The sequence below is a fragment of the Acanthochromis polyacanthus genome, chromosome 18 (genome assembly GCF_021347895.1).
Source record: "Acanthochromis polyacanthus isolate Apoly-LR-REF ecotype Palm Island chromosome 18, KAUST_Apoly_ChrSc, whole genome shotgun sequence".
In the NCBI taxonomy this organism is placed as follows: domain Eukaryota; kingdom Metazoa; phylum Chordata; class Actinopteri; family Pomacentridae; genus Acanthochromis; species Acanthochromis polyacanthus.
Window position 1 is genome coordinate 31916015 of NC_067130.1, and position 20780 is coordinate 31936794.

The following is a 20780-nucleotide window of genomic DNA, read 5'->3' on the forward strand; positions in this document are numbered from 1 at the left end:
CTTTTGTAATATTAGTCAACTTTGTCTACTATTTAAAATATAAGGTATTTTATTATGCGTTATTATTATATTTTACATTTAATGCTTGATTTTGGGGGCTGCACAGTGCAGTAGTGGTTGGCACTTGCAGCAAGAAGATCCCCGGTTCAAATCCTGGGGTGGGCCTGGGGTCTTTCTGCATGGAGTTTGCATGTTCTCCCTGTGCATGTGTGGGTTTTCTCCGGGTACTCCGGCTTCCTCCCACAGTCCAAAAACATGCTGAGGTTAATTGATCACTCTAAATTGTCTGTAGGTGTGAATGTGAGTGTGCTTGTCTGTCTGTATATGTAGCCCTGTGACAGACTGGTGACCTGTCCAGGGTGTCCCCTGCCTTCGCCCGAGCCAGCTGAGATAGGCTCCAGCACCCCCCATGACCCTAGTGAGGATAAAGCGGTGAATGGATGGATGTTTGATTTTGGATCTTTCAAATCATTTTCAAATTATTTTAAGACAAAAATAAGATCAAATATTATTAAATGCAAACGATTTTTAATTTATTGATTTTTTGCCAGATATTGCTCAGAAAAAAACAAAATGACACAACACAAAAAATATTTTTTCTACAGATATTAAATGTTTCAGCTGCGCTCTTTGCAGTTAAAACTGCAAATTTCCCCACTGTGGGATTAATAATAGGGAACTATTGTATTGTAAATGCAGTGCCAAGTAGAAAAGCAATAAGATTTAAGTATGATATGCTCATGAAAATTAATTAAAAATAAATGATAATGTTTAAATAATATCACACATGATAAGATACTGCATCTGAAAATGAAATATTGTATAAATATTATACATTTGTGGCAATATTAAGGTGTAAAAGTACCATTTTGAATTGATCAAAAGCTCCAGATCTGCTGTTAAATAAACACTTTGGTGTTTGATTAGCTGCTGTTTTCAAGGTCAAAGCCCGTATATCTTTTAATATCATCTTTTAAAAGCCGTAACAATCAATTAATTACAATAATTTTATTATTTTTATGACATTTTAAGAAAATTTTTGAAAATCATCTTAATTTAAATTACTAAGCTGAGCTGCGTTAAATTGGTCTGAAATTAAATAAAAATAAAAATAATTAATGGTAATTGTGGGGGGAAATAAACACCGACAGGCAGCGACCTCTACTGGGCAATGCGCGTCGTTGTTTCGGGTTGTGGCTCTGAATCGTCCAATCAGCGCTCGGGATCCGCGTCATGTGACCGCGCAGCCGGGTAGAAGCATGTCTATAGGTAGAAGAAGGACGGAACGGCAACAACAAACATGGAGGCGGCTCCGTTCGTCAGCTTCACTCCGGAGCGCTACTGGACGGAGGAGAAGGAGCGGGCGCTCATTGCGTTTTTCTCCAGTAAGTCGAGCGGTCGACGGCGAACACTTTGAACTCCGCTCTCGGTTTGTTTACGAAAGTTGCCCTTTTCGTCAACGTTTTCCCGGAAGCTGCAACAATTTTCCGGGCAACCGTTGCTGGAGACACCGACGGCTGCTAGCAATGGCGACTAGCAACTGGAGTCAAGTTAGCTAGTTATTCACTTAAAAAAAACGTTATCTCAGGTCCTGTCGTTGTTTTGTAAACTTTTCACCTGTGGTTTTGAGTGTTAATAGGAAAACTTCCTCACTAATTTAATGATATATACGCAATTAGAAAATGGAGCATATATATTTAGTTTTTTAACGTTTTTATTAATATTTTGTGCCAAATATTAGCTTGATTGTAGGATGACAACGGTATTTATGCTCTAAAGTTGGAATGCTAATCATAGTAAATAGCGGCTTCAGACTATTTAAAGAAGTTCAGTTTCATCCTTCTTATTTTTAGTACAACTTTTTAGTATTGTATTAACCTCCATGCACATTTTATGATTTTTAAAAAATCCACATTAAGTAGGGACAAATCTCTATAATATATAGATAAAATCTTTGCAATATTAATATTTCTCAGCATTTCTGTTCATGTAAGAATCTATGCAATGCCATTAATGTGTGCAATATTGTTATTTCCACATTCAGAGAAATTCAGACCGTCTGAATTGGTACCACTGTGGGATTAAAAAAGCCTTATTTTATGAACAATATGACCAAAGAAAGCCAAAAAACCTTAATAAAGCCCAGAAAGAACCACAACCAACAATAAACCCACCACTATCAAATAGTATCGTCAACATATCTCATGTGATGCAGAATTTTACTACATACTGTGTCCAATGGTGGAGATGATTTCTAAATTGGTCGTCAGGCTGAAAACATTATTTACATTTCTTTTTTTCCTTTTTGGTTACTCATTTACTCATACAGGCATGTACACACGTGGACAAAATTGTTGGTACCCCTCAGTTAAAGAAGAAAAAACCCACAATTCTCACTGAAATCACTTGAAACTCACAAAAGTAACAATAAATAAAATTTTATTGAAAATTAAATAATCAAAATCAGCCATCACTTTTGAATTGTTGATTAACATAATTATTTAAAAAAACAAACTGATGAAATAGGGCTGGACAAAAATGATGGTACCCATAACTTAATATTTTGTTGCACAACCTTTTGAGGCAATCACTGCAATTAAACAATTTCTGTATTTGTCAATGAGCGTTCTGCAGCTGTCAACAGGTATTTTGGCCCACTCCTCATGAGCAAACAGCTCCAGTTGTCTCAGGTTTGATGGGTGTCTTCTCCAAATGGCATGTTTCAGCTCCTTCCACATATGTTCAATGGGATTCAGATCTGGGCTCATAGAAGGCCACTTTAGAATAGTCCAACGCTTTTCTCTCAGCCATTCTTGGGTGTTTTTGGCTGTGTGTTTTGGATCGTTGTCCTGTTGGAAGACCCATGACCTGCGACTGAGACCAAGCTTTCTGACACAAGGCAGCACATTTCTCTCCAGAATGCCTTGATAGTCTTCAGATTTCATCGTACCTTGCACACTTTCAAGACACCCTGTGCCAGATGCAGCCCCAAAACATTACTGAGCCTCCTCCATGTTTCACCGTAGGGACAGTGTTCTTTTCTTCGTATGCTTGGTTTTTGAGTCTATGAACATAGAGTTGATGTGCCTTACCAAAAAGCTCCAGTTTGGTCTCATCTGTTCAAAGGACATTCTCCCAGAAGCTTTGTGGCTTGTCAACATGCATTTTTGCAAATTCCAGTCTCGCTTTTTTATGAGTTTTTTTCAGCAGTGGTGTCCTCCTTGGTCGTCTCCCATGAAGTCCACTTTGGCTCAAACAACGACGAATGATGCGATCTGACACTGATGTACCTTGGCCTTGGAGTTCACCTTTAATTTCTTTGGAGGTTGCTCTGGGCTCTTTGGATACAATTCCAACGATCCGTCTCTTCAATTTGTCATCAATTTTCCTCTTGCGGCCACGTCCAGGGAGGTTGGCTACTGTCCCGTGGGTCTTGAACTTCTGAATAATATGAGCCACTGTTGTCACAGGAACTTCAAGCTGTTTAGAGATGGTCTTATAGCCTTTACCTTTAAGATGTTTGTCTGTAATTTTTTTTCGGATGTCCTGGGACAATTCTCTCCTTCGCTTTCTGTTGTCCATGTTCAGTGTGGTACACACCTTTTCACCAAACAGCAGGGTGACTACTTGTCTCCCTTTAAATAGGCAGACTGACTGATTATGAGTTTGGAAACACCTGTGATGTCAATTAAATGACACACCTGAGTTAATCATGTCACTCTGGTCAAATAGTTTTCAATCTTTTATAGAGGTACCATCATTTTTGTCCAGGCCTGTTTCATTAGTTTGCTTTTTTAAATAATTGTGTTAACCAACAATTCAAAAGCAATGGCTGTTTTTGATTATTTAATTTTCAATAAATTTTTATTTATTGTTACTTTTGTGAGTTTCAAGTGATTTCAGTGAGAATTGTGGGTTTTTCCTTCTTTAACTGAGGGGTACCAACAATTTTGTCCACGTGTGTAAAAGTACACGATAACTCATACATGTTAACTTCTTATAATAAGGCTCTTTTATGTAGTCCAAAATTATTTAGAAACCTGGAATGTGTTGCATCCTTTTTGTTTCTTTTGCCAAGAGCTTGTATTGTTCAGTATTTTGTACCATTTGTTAATAGAGATCTTCAAAATAAGTTTAATCTTTGCAGTCTTTAACCCTCGTGTCGTCCTGCGGGTCAAATTTACCCGTTTTAAACTTTGAAAATGTGGGAAAAAAATATATTTTCACAGTGAAACTTCTGATGTCCATATTTTCAACATTTTTGGGAAATTTTCGAATATTTTTTGGTGGAAAAAAATAAATGTTAAAAATGTTTCTTAAGAGCATTGACAAAAAGATAAACCAAAATCCAGTGATTTTGGTTGATTTTTTTGTAAATGTTCTTAAGAAAATATTAGAAGTTTTACTGATATATATGTATTCACTTTAGATATTTTTACTAAATTTTTGGAAGATTTTTACTCATTTTTTGAAAATATTTACAACAATGTTGTTGCCAAATTTGGAGCATTTTTAAAGGAAACTTTTAAGGAATTATTGTAATTTTCTTTCTGAAGGTTTTGCACATTTTCAGAAATTTGTGAAATTTTTTGCTGAATTTTTTTTATTTTTTTCAGACAAGGAAACAATATTTTTGGTGCCTGTAAACAAAGACAACAGGAGGGTTATGAAAGTCTTCATGAGGGCTTCAAATGAATCCACAGCTAAATCATACATAATATAGCTAATATGACATCCTCACCCTACGGCACTTCGTCGCTAAGTCGTAACTGGTTACATGGAACTAGTTGGCGAGTGGAGAGGACGAATACGTTATCACACAACAAAAGAGCAGACAAATTTATTAATATATTGGTATGCGTGACTTTTCCAAAGAAGATCGATATCGTGATGGACGTAACAGCTTGGTTTACATTTTTGCTGGAGTTTCAAAATCAACTTAGGTTGCACCATAGGAATAGAACTCTGACGTAAGTCAAGGACCCCTTTTACTTGGTTGAAATGGTTTCGCAAAAAGTTCTGGCAGAAAAATAGCAATTATTAGATGTAGCTTCAGGACTGTGAGTAGATATTGGTGGCCCTGCTTGTGCAGTTTGTGTTAGTACAACAAACTACAATCTAAATGAGGAATTATATGTAAAATGAGTGTAAGTATGAAAGAGTTGTACAAAAAAGATGCTTGAGAAATCTAATAAAGTGGGACAGTAAAGGTGTTCCTGGGGCGTGTGTAAGTTTAAGGTTTGTAGCAAACAGGAAGTAATAAGATATTAGCTGTACAAATATGGAGCTGGTAGGAGTTAAGTTAAACTTTATCTTTCTTCTCATTTTCAGACATTATTTGAAGGTTGCATAATACATCAATAAGTAATTTCTAGAATAATGATTGTCAGCTATGTTCCAAGCAGTACAAAAATTATTCAGAGCAAAATGCTGCTAGTAGGTGATGGTACAGTGTTTCTGAAGCAGTGATTAAAAGAAAAAAGCTGTCTGAACTTGTAGTCTGGCATTTGATGAAGTTATTTTGACTTGTGTCGACTCGTCAGAACTAGTTGGATTTTCTTCATATAATTGTTATTAGTTAGAAATGAAAAGAACATTTTTACACTGAAGACTCAACAGTATTTTGTTGTTTCTCAGAGAACAGTTGTCTTTGGAACCACAAGTCTGAACACTACAAGAACCGCCAGCTACGATGGAAAACTCTGGAACACCTGAGAATCCTGCTGTCCACTCACCCACCTCCTGTTTCTTTCACAGGTAAATCCAGTTACATCCACGGCTGAATTTGAACTAAGATGACCCAAAATTTTTCAATCTAAAGAACTCTTGTCTGGGAACTTTCCAAGGAACTAAGGAACTTCAGCTGCTAGTTATCTGGTTTCCGTCGTGATCTAAAGTGAAGATTAGGCTAAGATTGTTGCACAAATCAATGAAAAACAAGGACCTACTTAAAGGCATTATGGAGGATGTTTTTTTTGTTTAATTTGTCTGATTCACATAAAATGAATATACTGACCTTTAGTGGACTTGTATGTATGGTCTCTAAAAGAATAAAAAAAATAAATAACTGTGGACATGGCAGGACCTGAAAAACATCAGCCAATCAATGCGCTCGGACCGAGGCGTTTGGTTTGCTCCCTTTCCTGTCAATCAAAAATCTTCCGGCTCAGGCCTAGTTACGTACGCCTTGGACTTACGTGTTTTGTGTATGTGTTGCTTTGGTACAGCTTCGTAGTTAGCTGGCGACTTGTTTTGCTCATCTTTTTTTACATAATGGCAGATAAAGATCCAGGGGGACGCAGCCATAAAAGACAACTTCACGAGTGCTACGCAAGTTTCTGGAGGGGGGCGTTTCTTTGTAAATGTTAAGAGGGGGGAGGTTAGAGGGGGTGAGGGAGAGGTTGTATGTGCGCATGCTGCATTCAAAGTTGTAGGAAATTAAATCTCCTCTAATGCCTTTAATGAAGGCTGAAGGTTGCTGGATGTCTTCCTCTGCAGAAAATGTTGATGCCATCCATGTTGTCCTGTTAACACACAATGAATAAAAACAAATTAACTGTTCACAGCTGCAGGTTTATAACAGTTGCAGTTTGAAAATACAAGTCTAGTTGTACTTGACCAGTAGCAGCTTGGACATCCCCCATTAAAGCTCCAGAATGTCAAGGCAGAAGCCATTTTTTAGGGGCTGAAACAATGCTGATAAAATATTTATTAGATTTTTATAGTGGAAACGTACAGAGGAACTGAGTACACTGAAGGGCTCTTGGAATCAAGACCAAAGCTACATTGGTTTTAGGAGAAAAATGTCACATCATCAACTGTTCTGCTATTCCCTCTAGTGGAAGACAAATGTAATTGACCTGTAGCAAATGGAAGTTCTTCAATTAAAGTTCCAGAACATTAAGGTAGAAGTGACTTTGTTGGTAAAACAACCTTGAAGGAACTTAATTTAGATGTTTACGGTGGAAACAGGCAGAGGAACCGAGTACATCGCAGGGTTCTTGGTCCCAAAAGAATCATGACCAAAATTACGTTGGTTTTAGAAGGGCTAAAACAATCTTGATGGAACTTAATTTGGATGTTTATAGTGGAAACAGGTAGATGAAGTGAGTACATCAACGCGTTCTTGGTGCCAGAAGAAACATGACCAAAGTTACATTGGTTTAAAGATGGAAAATATTCGTATCACACATTGTTCTGTTTTCCTCTCCAGTCGAAGACATCAAGAACAAGTTCAAGAACCTCCGTACCACCTTCCAGCGTCAGTACAAGATGGTCAGAGCGAGCAAAAGTTGCAGCGTGGACGATGTTTTCGTGCCGCAGTGGAAACACTACCAGCAGCTGATGTTCCTGCAGGGCTGCTGGGACCAAGACAACGGCATTGACGATCCTCCACTGTCACCGCTGACCGTTCCAGACGAGGAGAACCAGCCGATCCTCTCCTCTCCAGGACTCATCATCTCCTTCCTCCCCACTCCGTCCACCTCCTCAGCCTCCACCTCGTCCTCCTGCGTCCCCTCCAACATCATGGTGAAGTGTTACTGGACCGAGGAGAGGGAGCGAGCGCTGATATCGTTCTACTCCGGTAAACAAACAAACAGCTCCAGCTTCAAGATAATTAATTATCACAACATAACTAAAGCTAATGGCGAGTTGTGTCTCAGCTGAAGGGACTTCCTGTTGTTGTTTTCAGAGCACAGCTGTCTGTGGAACAAGAAGTCTGAAAACCACAACAACCGTCAGCTGCGACTGAGGCTGCTAGAGGCTCTGAGGACCCAGCTGTCGGACCACTCGGTGATGTTCTCAGGTGAATATCAAGATGTTCTGCTTCTTCTAACAGCTACAGCTCAGGCAGGGTTCAGATATCACTGAAGCTGTAAAGTGAAAATACAGTCGTTTTTACACATTTTAGTAATTCTAGGCCAGATGGTTCCACGTTATTTTACTAAAGATCCCTTAGAGCCACACATTTTTAGACTGTCCAAATCTTATTTTCATCCCTCAAACTGTTTTATGTCCCTGATGCTGCTTTCACTGCTTTAAGTGAGGTAATGCCGATTATCGCCTCTGATATTCAGCATTTTTGTTATTATCTTTGCAGCTTTCTTTTAAAAAATGATTCCAGATGAAATAAATACATTTTAAAAATGGACTATTTTTTCTCTGATGCACTCTAGATGTGGTCTCGAGCAATGCGCTTACTTTTTGTTGTTGCTTTTCCGACGAGTGTCAGAATTTTTTGGTTTGTTCTGTTTTTGCACAATTTATTTTTGGCATAGTGTTAAAATGAGACATGTAGAATAAACATTTTACTTTCATTTTGCAAAATCAAAAACCACACATGGTAAGTTCAAATGTTCACCTGTCAGAACATTGAAAATCCAACGATTCTTTTGGCTTTTTTCAGTTTGTAGCTCTGATAAATGCCTTAATTTTGGTGATTTTTAAGACTTTGTTTTTTAAAGATAATGTTCTTCGTGTAGAGTAAAACACGTGAGCTTGTGTACAGCTCTTGAATCTAAAGTGCCTCCTGTGTCGCCGTTTTGCAGTCGAAGATGTAAAGTGCAAGTTCAAGAACCTTCGGACCGTGTTTAACCGTGAATACAAAGCAGTCCAGAGCAGCAGGGCGACCGACAAACCCTACGTGTCCAAGTGGAAACACTACCAGCATCTGCTCTTCCTCTGCGAGTCCTGCGAGGAGGACGACGCCGCAGACGACCTGCAGATACTGACGACTACGGAGGACAAAGATCTGGAACATGGAAACCAGACTCCCTCGTCCACCCTGAGTAGCTTCTCCTGCAGCTCCAACCAAAGCAGCAGCGTGAAGCTCAACAACGCCTCCGTTCCCTCCAGTTCCAGCCAGAGTGACGCCAAAACCAGCTCCAGCGCTGCGTACCAGATCTTCCTCTCCACAACTCCGGATAACCTGAAACTAGCCGGACAAATGGCAGCTTCCACGCTCCCGTCCTCACCATCCAGCTCACTGCCAGACTCCAAACCATGTGTAAACCCCTCGTCTTTGAATTTCTCTGTGTCCGGTTCGGTTCAGCCGGACAGCAGACTGAGCGTCGACTCCCGCTGCCTCTGGAGCGAGGCCAAAGTCCAGCAGCTCATTTCATTTTACTCCGGTAGGCGGCATCTTTAATCATTCATGTTGTTTGTTAAACGCTGGACAGACGACACTGAATACCACCTGCCTCATTGTCCTGTTACTATCACCGCTTAGGTTCTTAACTTTGTGGAATTGCTTGTGGAAATTGGACAATAATGAAGAACTTAATCTGTCAGTGTAGGGTTATTCTATCTCAGATCATCAGACAATTTCTGCTTGACCATTTCTGATTTACCTGATATATTTACAGCATAAAATATGGATATTTATGAATATACTTCTGAAATTTTAACCTAATATATGAAATACTTTATGAAGTAATCCATTAATATGCCTACAAAGTGTGATCTGAAAGTGAAAAATGACCGTTTCTTGGTTATATTTCGGAGCCATTTTGAAATTCGACTTGGATCAGTCTATACAGCAGCAATTTTGTTTTTGTCATACAATTTGTAAAGTCTAACAGAAGTAACTTTTTACATTTTAGTGATCAAGTATGTCACGTTAAAAGTATTCTATATGTTTAGTTTTAAATTATTGTGACATTCAGCTACATGTGGTTCAGAAAATATCACTGGGATTATCAGTTTCTTTTGCTAATTTGTGCTCAAAGATGGGACTCTTCATGACGGCTTCATTTTTTTGTTATATTTCAGCTCACCCATAATCAGAGACTGTTGTGATCTATTTGTCCAATATTACAGATTCTAAAATCAACGACGAGATGATAAATAACAGAGAATATTTCAGGCTTTTATCTTTAATAGTTCCTCAAATATAGTTGTTTTTTTGTATTTATGTGAGAGTTTAAGGTTTGTGTTTTGTTGCAGAACACTGCTGTCTATGGAACCACAAGTCTGAGAGCTACAGGAACCGTCTGCTGAGACAAAGTCTGTTGGAGTCGCTGAGCATCGCCCTGTCGGACAATGAACCGGTTCCATTCACAGGTAACACTGATGCTGCTTTACTGCTGCCGACACAATGGTGGGATTTAATCTTTAGCAAAATACTCCATTAATCTGACAAACTAAGACCAATGGGTTGGGTCAGATATCAAGATTCTGAAGGAATTATCAAGAAAGTTTCATTTGGATTTTGTTTATCGATTCTTAAACACTTTCACTGTAGCTGGTTCACACAACCAACCTACCAGTCCACTTACCACTTTAGTTATAAGGCTGTGATTGAGCCAGAATGTCTTTTTTTAACCCTTAAACTACTATTTACTAAAGAAAGGATTGGCAAAGCAAGACTATTGTAACTCTAACCACCTGCAACTCAAAGAATCAGAATCAGTAATCGCCAAAATTGGAATCAAATCCAAATCATAAAACACAACAGATGCCCAACCCTTCCAATGGCCAGTAACTGATAAGCTGATGACACCACATTTTCATCGATTTCCTTAAAGTGCTTTAGATGACGCTACCATGTTCTCTTGTTCCTTGATATCTAAATTCATCATGACTTGTACATTGGCTTTATTATATCCTAATTTTTAGCCTTTTGTAATTCGTGTCCTGCTTCTTGTGCATCTAGCTGCTGTAACATGTAAACTTGTACCCGTTTAAGGAACAGTAACATTTATTTTATCTTCATCCTTCAGTGGAAGACATAAAGACAAAGTTCAGGAACTTGAGAACTATCTTCCAACGGGAGCACAAAGCGGTGAGCGCCAATAAAACCTGTGGTTCGGAAGACTTCTACCTCCCCAAGTGGAAACACTACCGCGAGCTCATGTTCCTGTGCGACTCCTGCGACGAGGACGAGCGGCCAGTCGACCTCCACTTCCACGAACCGAAAGAGCCCCGCCTCCTCCACCTGGATGGCCAGGCTCCGCCCCCTTCTCTGCTCTACCACACCACCAACCACACCGCCGCCAAACTGAACATCACGGCCCGGAGTCTGGAAGCCCCACCATCACCGACTCCCCCGGACTCCCAACGCTCCTCGCCATCCTCGTCCCCGTCCACGTCGTCCTCGCTAACGGACAGCCGGGTGTCGGGACGCAAGCGGGCGAGCCACAAGGTGTCGCCGACCGCCGATGAGTTTCTAGACTTCATGAGGACGTTCTGTCGGAATCAGACGGCGTCACCACACGCCGGCTTCCTGAGGTACGTGGAGGAGTGTCTGAACGAGACACCACCGGACAAAGTGAAGAAACTGAAGAAGAAGATCATTGAGACGATCCACAGCATTTCAGAGGACGTTTAGCGTTCATTACACTCAGTGTAGAGATTACAATCTTATCCTTAGGACCTACATTCCTAACAACTGTGATGACGTTACTCACATGCTGTCATTCCAGCTTGCAAACGTCTGACTTACTGTTTGTTTCATTTCGCTTAAGGATGAATAAGGATGTTATGAAAAGACCCAAACAAACATTGACGTCCTTTCGGTGACCCTCAGCCTCAAGCACGCTGTTTCCTACGTAAATGTTTAGAAACGGCTCGCAGTAGCTTCTTTTATTGAGCAACGTCCACTATTTACCCTCAAACAATTGATAATTGTGCACAGCCATGAAATCACACCACGGTCCCTGTGAGAACCACAACATGGTGGAATGTCAGTCGGACTACCAGGGCAGATCGTCATTTCTACTGGAGATGTCACGGTACAAGATGTTTGTTTGTCTTTACCGTTTAAATTCCACAAATCCTCAATGCCAAATTCAACAACAAAAAACATATTGAATGTATTCCAACATAAACAGTGTGCTAACATGCAAACACAACGTTATGTTTTGGCAGACTGAATGGTACGAGCTACTGTCAGCTAACGTTATGAGCGTAAACAAGCTAACATTAACCTCTATCGACATTGCGTTGCTACAGTTCACAGAATAAAATAACATTTGAGGGTGTCAATTAGTGACAACTCTCTCAGCACAGATCCATGAGTCTGACTTTGGTTGTCTAGAATTCGTCCCTGATTGTCCGACTAACACTAAATACCAGTACCTTCATAGTTGTACTTGCTGCAGCCATTCCACATGTTGTTGATGTTCTCTTGTATCTCCAACATTTACAGTACCGCAATGTAACAAGAATTTGGCATCAACTTAGTACCAAACTGAAGTTCTTGATTTGTACTTTTGGTGTTTTTCATAACCTTCCCTTCTTGGTGACACATGGGTCTTATTGCTGAGGACTGTACTATGAAGCAAGTGGGACATATCCAGGCTTTCCTTATGTTAGTCGGCTCGACAAAACTTACAACTCCAGTCAGTTACACAAAGTTTTCTTTATCAGGCTTTAAGTGTGCACATATAAACATCATGTGACTCTTCTTTCACAAAATGGACTTAATGTGTCGCCTACTTCAGCCAACATGAACAGGTTCTTATAATGTAGAGCTAAAAGGAATCTAAGCTTTTTTTTACAGTTAAAAGTGCAGTTTCTGCAAGAGCAAACTGTTGATACAAAACTGTTAATTGTGGAAATTAATATCTTTGTCTTCCCACTTAATGACTCTCAATGCAAATGATTATTTTTAACACTCTAACACGACTGATGCACTTTAGATCTGTTATACTTTTAACTTTATTCATTCAAATATGATATTACAGAAGTGTGTTTAGTCTGAAATCACTTTAGTTTTTGGCTGATTGTATATTCTCTGTGAAAAATACCAATACATTGATCACTTTAATAATCTGTCTTCTATCAGCTACGGTTCCAGCAGGGTGTGATGGTCTTGTTGACCAATCAGGGCCAAAGTTCAGAGAATACTTGTGTGTTTTCTACATCTGTGTATAAGTTCCTGTGGCAAATGATGCATAAAGTTTGAGATTCTGTAACAGCAGAACATCGTCAGTAGGATTAGTGACATTTACCTCAACAAGTTAGCAGATAAAACATATTTATTCAGCTGGAAAACTCTGAGAATCATCAGGAAAAAATTAAATCCCAAACTCCTAACAGGAAGGAGATGTTTAGCATCAGTTACCATGGAGATCTAGCAGGTTTAAAGAGATCCACCTTCATGACAGTGAAAACTCTGACTGTAGACTCAACATACTTCAGTAGTCCTGCTTCATAGTACATCCCTGTCACCATAATTGGAGCGTAAACAGTAGAAATGATGGACAACTTCTTAAAATATGTTTCAGGTTGAAGCTAAAGTCGTGTTAGCTGCACTGAGGGTCATTAAACAAAAACCAAACATGTCACCATGCTCACATCTCAGTTGTCTGACTTTATAGCTTTTGCTGGGTGTTCAGCTTGACATAACATTGGACGTTAACACGCCGATATTTTAGCATGTTAGCACAAAGTAAAGTCTAGCCATGAAGTAACATGCTAACACCATGTGCTGGCAGAGCTGAAGATGCTAACATGCTAGTGGTAATAGCATTTCAACTTATAACTGTAAGTTATTTACGTTAATAGTCAGTTTTTAAACACACAGAAACTGAATGCTAACACTAGCGAGGTGCTAAGTCAATTGTTGACTTGCCAAAGGTTGCTGTGCTAATTGACAGCCTTGCGTGCTAGTAACATGAGTAAAAGCACAACTTAATTTTACCAAAAGACATCGTAAGAGGTATGTTACCCTCAAGTATTTTGAAATTTGTGCCATTAATCGTTGCCAAAGCGTCATCCAGAGAACCTTAACAAAATTACGTCAAACTTGTAAAGAAAATTGAACAGAAGTTGTTAGCATTAGCTTAATTCCCCTTCCCTAAAGCTCGACACGTAGCTTTATCCTACAGGGACTGGTTTAATTCCAAAATGGAGCTTCCACCGTTTAAAATGTGCTTAAATCCATTCATTTTTGAGGACATCAGGGTGAAACTATGTTCCATTTTCTAGTGAATTACCATTTTTATGCTTACAGAACATTAAGATGTTTGAAACTAAACAAAACAGTCCTTTGTGACGTTTTTTGAAGTACCAAACTTGAGAAACTTTTTGACGTGTCAGCTTTACCACATCATCAACAAACCAGTTTAGTAAATGCTGAGTTTTAAAACCTACACTGTCAATAGAAACTGACCTTGTAAAGATGTAATCAAACCTTTAATGTGTGTCTTTATTATTTAACCTGCTTTAAAGGCAGCCAGTAATTCTAATATTTAAATACTGTCTTCTTTCTGTTCTGTTTTCAGCCTGACAATGTTACACGGGGCTTTTCTTTTGTGCATTTGCTGAGATTTTATTTCAATAATAAGTTTCAGCCATAAGAACGTTTATAAAACTGTAAGGAGTCGTGTTAAAATATGTAAAAATATTTACATGTAAAGCCTTTTAGAAGACAGTTCTGTTGTTCTTCTGTTACACATGGAGATTTTGATTAAATCAAAATCTTTTGATGCACTCTGCTGCTTTTTTGAACATGTTTTTTTTAAATTGTACTTTAATATAAGAATTATTTCTACTCTTTTTTTGATTGTTTGTTTGTTTGGCTTAAACTCAACTAAGTGCCTTGTGGGAGTCACAGTAACCAACCACGTTCACATTAAATGTACATGCGTAAATATAAGTTTCCTTTGTCTTTACAGCCTGAATCTTGTACATTTATTCAATCTACTCAAATCATCACAGCTTTGGTTGCAAAGATGAATGACAACATGATTTCAAATGCAACGGTTAGCATTTTATCTAAAGTAAAAGAAGAAAACAACAATTTCAAGAGCCAAAGTTGAGCAAATAAGAATAATTATGAAATTTAAGTGAAAGGTTTTCTCTAATGCAGTGAAGTTTCGTAGTCTAAAAAACAAATGGTTGCAATTCTCTTACATTCCTCTAGATGGCGACGTCTAATTGCACACTGCACTCTGATGTTTCCTCAGAACTGGTCTTCAAAGCCACGTATTTTCAGCATAAACTGCAGGTATTTATAAAGATATTTGGGAAATTTTAGCTTCTTAGATCAAGTACTTAATGAGATACTACTTTCTTTGCACATGTAAATTTGAGTCTGTTTGAACAACAATATCTGAGGAACTATTAAAGATAACCTGAAATTTTCACTGCTGTTTCTCATCATGTCAGTGATTTCCAATCTGTAATATCAGAAAAATAAACTGTAAATCTGTGGTTAAAAGCATGAACAGGTGACCTATTGTTGCCTGTTCAATGGAAATAGTTTTGGTGATTACTTCCTGTTACCATCAATGCGACAATGACCCAAATAGCAAATCAAAATCTTTACTGAACCTTATTTATCTTCTGCAATGCCACAAAAAGCTTACAGATGGGTAATTTCATCTCAAAACATCATATTTTTTCCACAATTTCTGCTCCACAACCTTACTGTCTTGAATTTTGACTCACTTTCAGCAGGTTTTTCTCACACTGAAGTTTGAGTCTGTTTGAACAATATCTGAGGAACTGTTAAAGATAAAAACCTGAAATGTTCTCAGTTATTTCTTATCATGTCATTGATTCTGAATCTGTAGTATTGGACAAGTAGATGAATAGCTGTTGATCATTGGAGAATCAAAATATGAAAATAAAAAACTGAAGCTGTCTTGAAAAGTTCCGTCTCTGAGCGACATGAACAACAAAAACTGATAGTCAGCTAGTGATATTTTCTGAACCACAGTTAGCATGTCACAATAATACAAAACTAAACATAGAATACTATTTGATATGAAATACTTGGTCATAGAAATGATAAAAAAATACTTGTTTTGTGGTACATCTTGTCACACCTGTTCAAACAGATATGAAAGTTCAATGAAAATAACTGAATTGTTCTGATCAAGTACTTTATTTTGAAAAACCCTTCTATATGTTTAGTTTTGTATTGTTGTGACCTGCTGCTACATGTGGTTCAGAAAATATCACTAGTTGACTTCTGGATTATCATGTTTTTTGTCGTTCAAACAGTCTCAAATTTCAATGCCTAAAGAAAGCTGGTTGACTGAATATGTTTGTAGGTTTTAATACATGAAGTATGTGTCATGTACATCTAAAATGCCACAGATAACATTTTGAATATAGTTTACGTCAATAGTTTATATAAAAAACAAAGTGGAAAATCAGAGATGATCAAGACGGTCCCTCATAATCTGAGGAAGAATAACCCTCTTGAGTATCTGTTAGCCATTAGACTGAGCTTCAGTGGAAAGACTTCCTGTTCCTGAACTCACCTGCTGTTCCCTGAAACGTTATTCTATGTCACCTGAACCCTTTTCAACCACAACCCCGTCTCCTGTCTGTTCTGGATCATAACCCCCGCTGACCTCTGACCTTTCTGTTAGCTGATACACTTCAATGAAACCACATTCCCAAGTCCCAACACACCCAACTACAGCTAAAGAGTCCCTGCTTCAGTGGGATTCACGGCTGTTTTCCAGCTAAGTTCCTTCAGAGCTGAATCCTGAATCATCTGTGGTGTTATCCCAGCCTGTATACACAAATCCATGAGTCATTATGAAACTGAATTGGTGATTATAGCCGCTTGAATGAATTTGGTTTATCAGATGTGATGGTACATTACCCACAAGGCAAGTCCACCCAGGAGAGTTGAGATGATTCAGGTGTGTTGTGCTTGTGGTAGATAATGTAGACTAGAGCCTATGAAGCTACAAAGGTCTGGTAAACTCACTTCTTTGTAGCTGCAAAATTAGTTAAGAATATTAATACTTTGAGCTCCCATCACTCTGTAACTAAATCTTTCCATAAACCTCTTTCACTTTATTGATATTACAAGTGCTCAAATGTATAAACCTGTCCAAAAACACTTGATGAAAGCCATGGCAGCAGGCTAAATATGGTTCAGACAACCTTCAGCTCTTAGCTGGGATCCCAAGACATTCTCAGATAAGATCCCCTGACCAGATATTCACCCTCATGGCAATCTGATCTTCTGCTGGGAAATCTTAGGTCCTGGGATTCATGTGGATGTTATTTTGACATGTACCCACCTCAACGTTGGTGCAGACCAGGGCCACATCTCAAAAGTGCTGAAGAACAGCTTCAGGAATGTGACAAGGAACCCAAGAAGTTGACCCAGCTTCAACTCTCAAGATCCCAAACTGATCAAGTATCTGAAATGTGCCGAAACAAACCGGATCAAAGAAGACCCCACCAGGAACCAACCAACAGGATCCAAAGAAAATACCAAGAAGTCTCAACTGGAGTCCAACCAACACAACGTTAATCAGGTGATTTTGTTGTTGTACCTCACCACTCTAACGTTGTGGTCTCTTCTCAGTCACAAGTTTCCAGAAACCTTCAGAAGCTGAACCACCAAACTGGTTATTTTCAGTGAGAAGAGCCAGTGGTTCTGCTCTGGTTTCTTCAGGATATTTGAATTCTGGATGAGTTCCATGCAAATCTTCAAACTGATTCATTCATCCATTATACACCGCTTTATCCTCACTAGGGTCGCGGGGGGTGCTGGAGCCTATCCCAGCTGACTCGGGCAAAGGCAGGGGACACCCTGGACAGGTCGCCAGTCTGTCACAGGGCCACATACACAGACGAACAATCACACTCCTACGGGCAATTTAGAGTACTCAATTAACCTCAGCATATTTTTGGAGTATGGGAGGAAGCCGGAGTGCCCGGAGAAAACCCACGCATGCTCAGGGAGAACATGCAAACTCCATGCAGAAAGATCCCAGGCCCACCCCGGGATTCGAGCCAGGGATCTTCTTGCTGCAAGGCGAAAGTGCTAACCACTAGACCACTGAGCAGCCCTCAAACTGATTCACTCAACTGCAATTATCTCCTGGTTCAATGTGACCTAAAAGGCTGCAAAAGTCATGTCACCATGGCAACCCAGGAAATAGAACATCTGTGAAGCATGGTGGTGAATACTAGCTTGTATCAGCTTTCGGAGGGAGTCTTGGTGGCCGTCCTCACTAGTCTCTCTTCCAGAAACCCATAAAATAAAGAGAATCTTCAAAAATCTATGAAGCATGGTGGTGAATACAAGCTTGTACCAACTTCATGAGAAAGCCATAGGTGTCTTGGTGGCCGTCCTTACTACTTTTTTCCCTAAAAGCCCCACAATGAAGGAGACACTTCAAACACTTTTGGCCATTACAGGAAGCAAAATCTGGTCTTTTGGATGAAAATTGGTTACAAGTTTATTCCTCCAACAACCTTTCTGGACACCAAATGTGGACTTTCAATCTGGTCGTCTTTCTAACCACATCACAAGTCAAAAATTATGTTTATTTTAAAGCAAAATTACATTCAAATTCATTTCAAACATCCACAAAGTATGGTGGTGAATACTAACTTGTACCTACTTCCTGAGGGAGTCATAGGTGTCTTGACCATCACCTCTAGTCTCTTACCCAGAAACCCAGAAAGAGTTGCATTTTAAATCAGAAACATGGCTTTTTTCCAATCCCTAACTAAATAATTTTGATGGCAAACCTTAACCAAGCTTCTAACATGAACTACTGTCCCACAAAGTCGGATATTCTACGAAACTTAACAAGTTTTAGTGCCTAAACGAAAGCAGAAAGTCAGTGGAACCCAAAGCAGACAATGACAGGAGAGAAAACTTTGTGGTCTGATGGTGTTTTGGCCATTACTGGATGAATACTCTGGTCTTCTGGCTGGTTTATTCCCCCAACTGTCTTCCTAATGTGGTCTTTGTTTCAAATTGGCCGCCTTTCTCACCAAGTTATGAACCAAAAATGTCATTTATTTCTAAATAAAATTATGTTCCTTCAAAAGTGTATTTGAGAATGCAGTTTGGTTGCAACATGATATCATGGAGACTTTCTATCCATAAAGTTCAGGTGACTTTGATGCTTTCTGCCACACTTGAACCCGACTCTGGTTGTCATTGTGAACCCCGTAAAGGGTCTGATCCAGCAGAACTCTTTAATCTGGTTTTCCTGCAGTAATCTGGTTCCAGTGTGAATGGGAGCGAGTCTGCTGTGGAGGATTGGATTACCCCTCATCAGCAGGAAACTCAGGAAACACTCCCTCTGCCTTCAGTCCTGCAGCACTTCTCACTTCTTCAACACTTTCTCTTTTTAAGTTTCTCCCGTTTCTGCGCTAAACTGGTGCGTAAACCTTCGTTTATTTGTAGTTTCCAGGCTCTCTTCCATCTTTTCCTTCCTCCCTCTCTGTCTCCCTCTACCTCGCTGCACCTCTCTGCTCTTTTCTCTTCGCTCACTGAGTCGCAGTAAATCCTATTGTGATGCTAAACTGATTTTCGGAAAAGAGAGAGAGACAGACGGATAGAGAGACGCAGGGAAACACTGAGGGACTTTGGGTTTCTCTTTCTACGGATCTCATCGGATTTTCACCTCATCTTCAACTTTCTCCTCTCGGGGAACTTTCTAACTTCCCTCCCCGGACTCCAGAGGTTGGTTTCGGAGTGTTTTCTCTTTTTTTTTTTTTTGAGAGGGGGAGTCCGTGCGCCGGGAGGATCCGACCGCTCCGTGCGCAACAGGAATGCACTTTGCAGGAAACGCAACTCGGCGCTCGGACACCTCCAGCTCCGTTTCCCCCTGAAAGAGGAGAAATAAATGAGAACGGGCGATGCACCGGTGAAGGATCGTGGTCTTCGCACCGGTTGTCCCCGGAGACACAGCGCTCCTCCCGGCCGGGCATGGAGAGCGGAGGCCGGGCTGGGCTCCAGCAGCGGCGGCGGACGGCGGGCGGAGGAGGAGAGGGAGGCGGCTGGGTGCTGGTGGAGGCCCGGCTGCAGGGAGGAGCGCCGTGGGGCTTCACCCTGCAGGGCGGCCTGGAGCACGGAGAGCCGCTCATCATCTCCAAGGTACCGAGTCTCTGTCAGTTTGCTGTGGGTTTTAAAAGTTTTCTGCTCATGAAAGAAAAGTCAAACACACGTGAGAATATTATGGTCTGTTGCTTTCTGAGTAAAGACGTAGTTTTGGAGTTATTGTGGCTCAAATATGTCAGCAGCAGAACAACCAGGTCACAGTTATTTTGAATAAATGCAAAAAAAACTACAAGTTAAAATCAAAAGTAGCCTGGATTTACAGACTAACACTGAGATTTCAGTTTAAAGGTCCTCTCCTACAACTTTATTATCTCACTTCAATAAAGTTTCTAACCTCCAAGCAGCACATTAGAACAGGAATAACCTCAACTAAAGCAACCAAAGCAGAGATATGCCACTAAAAATCAATGCTTTACAAGAATGCACAGCCTTTTCTGCACATTCAAAGTTGTTTACGCTAAATTCTATGTAAATTTTCACAAGCTCAAGTGAATAACTTTCATGTTTCTGCATTTTTATTAATACTTCTAACACTTTTTTATCCCTTAAAAGGACCTCAATGTACTGCTCTTGTTGTCTGTTGAGTTGCAAGACTTGTTTTCTTTTTAAAATCTTTTATTCTTTCCTTTAAAACAACCGAAACAGAGATATTCCACTAAAAATCAAAGCAGTGCAATAGTGCCCAGCCTTCTCTGTATTTTTCATGTTGTTTATACCATGTGCGCTGTAAACTTGCTCATTATCAGGGCAACAATTTGCTCATTTCTATGCTTTATTAATAGTTTTATCACTTTTTATCACTTGAAATGTCCTGCTCTTGCTGTCTGTTGACTTGCAAGACTTGCTCTCTTTTTGCAATCTGTTCATTCTTTCTTTAAAAGCAAACAAAACAGAGATATTCCACTAAAAATCAATGCATTACTTCATTAAAAAGCTTTGTTTTCCACATTTAATGCTGTTTACGCTAAATTCTACATACATTTGCACATTTTCAGAT

At 39.6% G+C, this 20780-nt stretch overlaps 2 protein-coding genes across 2 annotated transcripts in view; both read left to right on the plus strand.

Moving 5' to 3' along the window:
• Positions 1 to 1242: 1242 nt before the first annotated feature.
• On the plus strand, positions 1243 to 15092 carry LOC110964684 (uncharacterized). Its single transcript, XM_022213478.2, has 7 exons — positions 1243 to 1385; positions 5638 to 5757; positions 7214 to 7585; positions 7694 to 7807; positions 8550 to 9131; positions 9946 to 10062; positions 10722 to 15092. The coding sequence occupies exons 1-7, from the start codon at positions 1301 to 1303 to the stop codon at positions 11327 to 11329; spliced, it is 1998 nt and encodes a 665-aa protein (XP_022069170.2). The 5' UTR covers positions 1243 to 1300; the 3' UTR covers positions 11330 to 15092.
• A 3909-nt stretch (positions 15093 to 19001) lies between these two features.
• shroom3 (shroom family member 3) overlaps positions 19002 to 20780 on the plus strand; it is an 84431-nt gene continuing 82652 nt past the window's right edge. Inside the window, exon 1 of the mRNA XM_022213475.2 lies at positions 19002 to 19819. Within this exon, the coding sequence (XP_022069167.2) occupies positions 19652 to 19819 (168 nt within the window). The 5' untranslated portion in view covers positions 19002 to 19651. The remainder of the gene's footprint in view (positions 19820 to 20780) is intronic.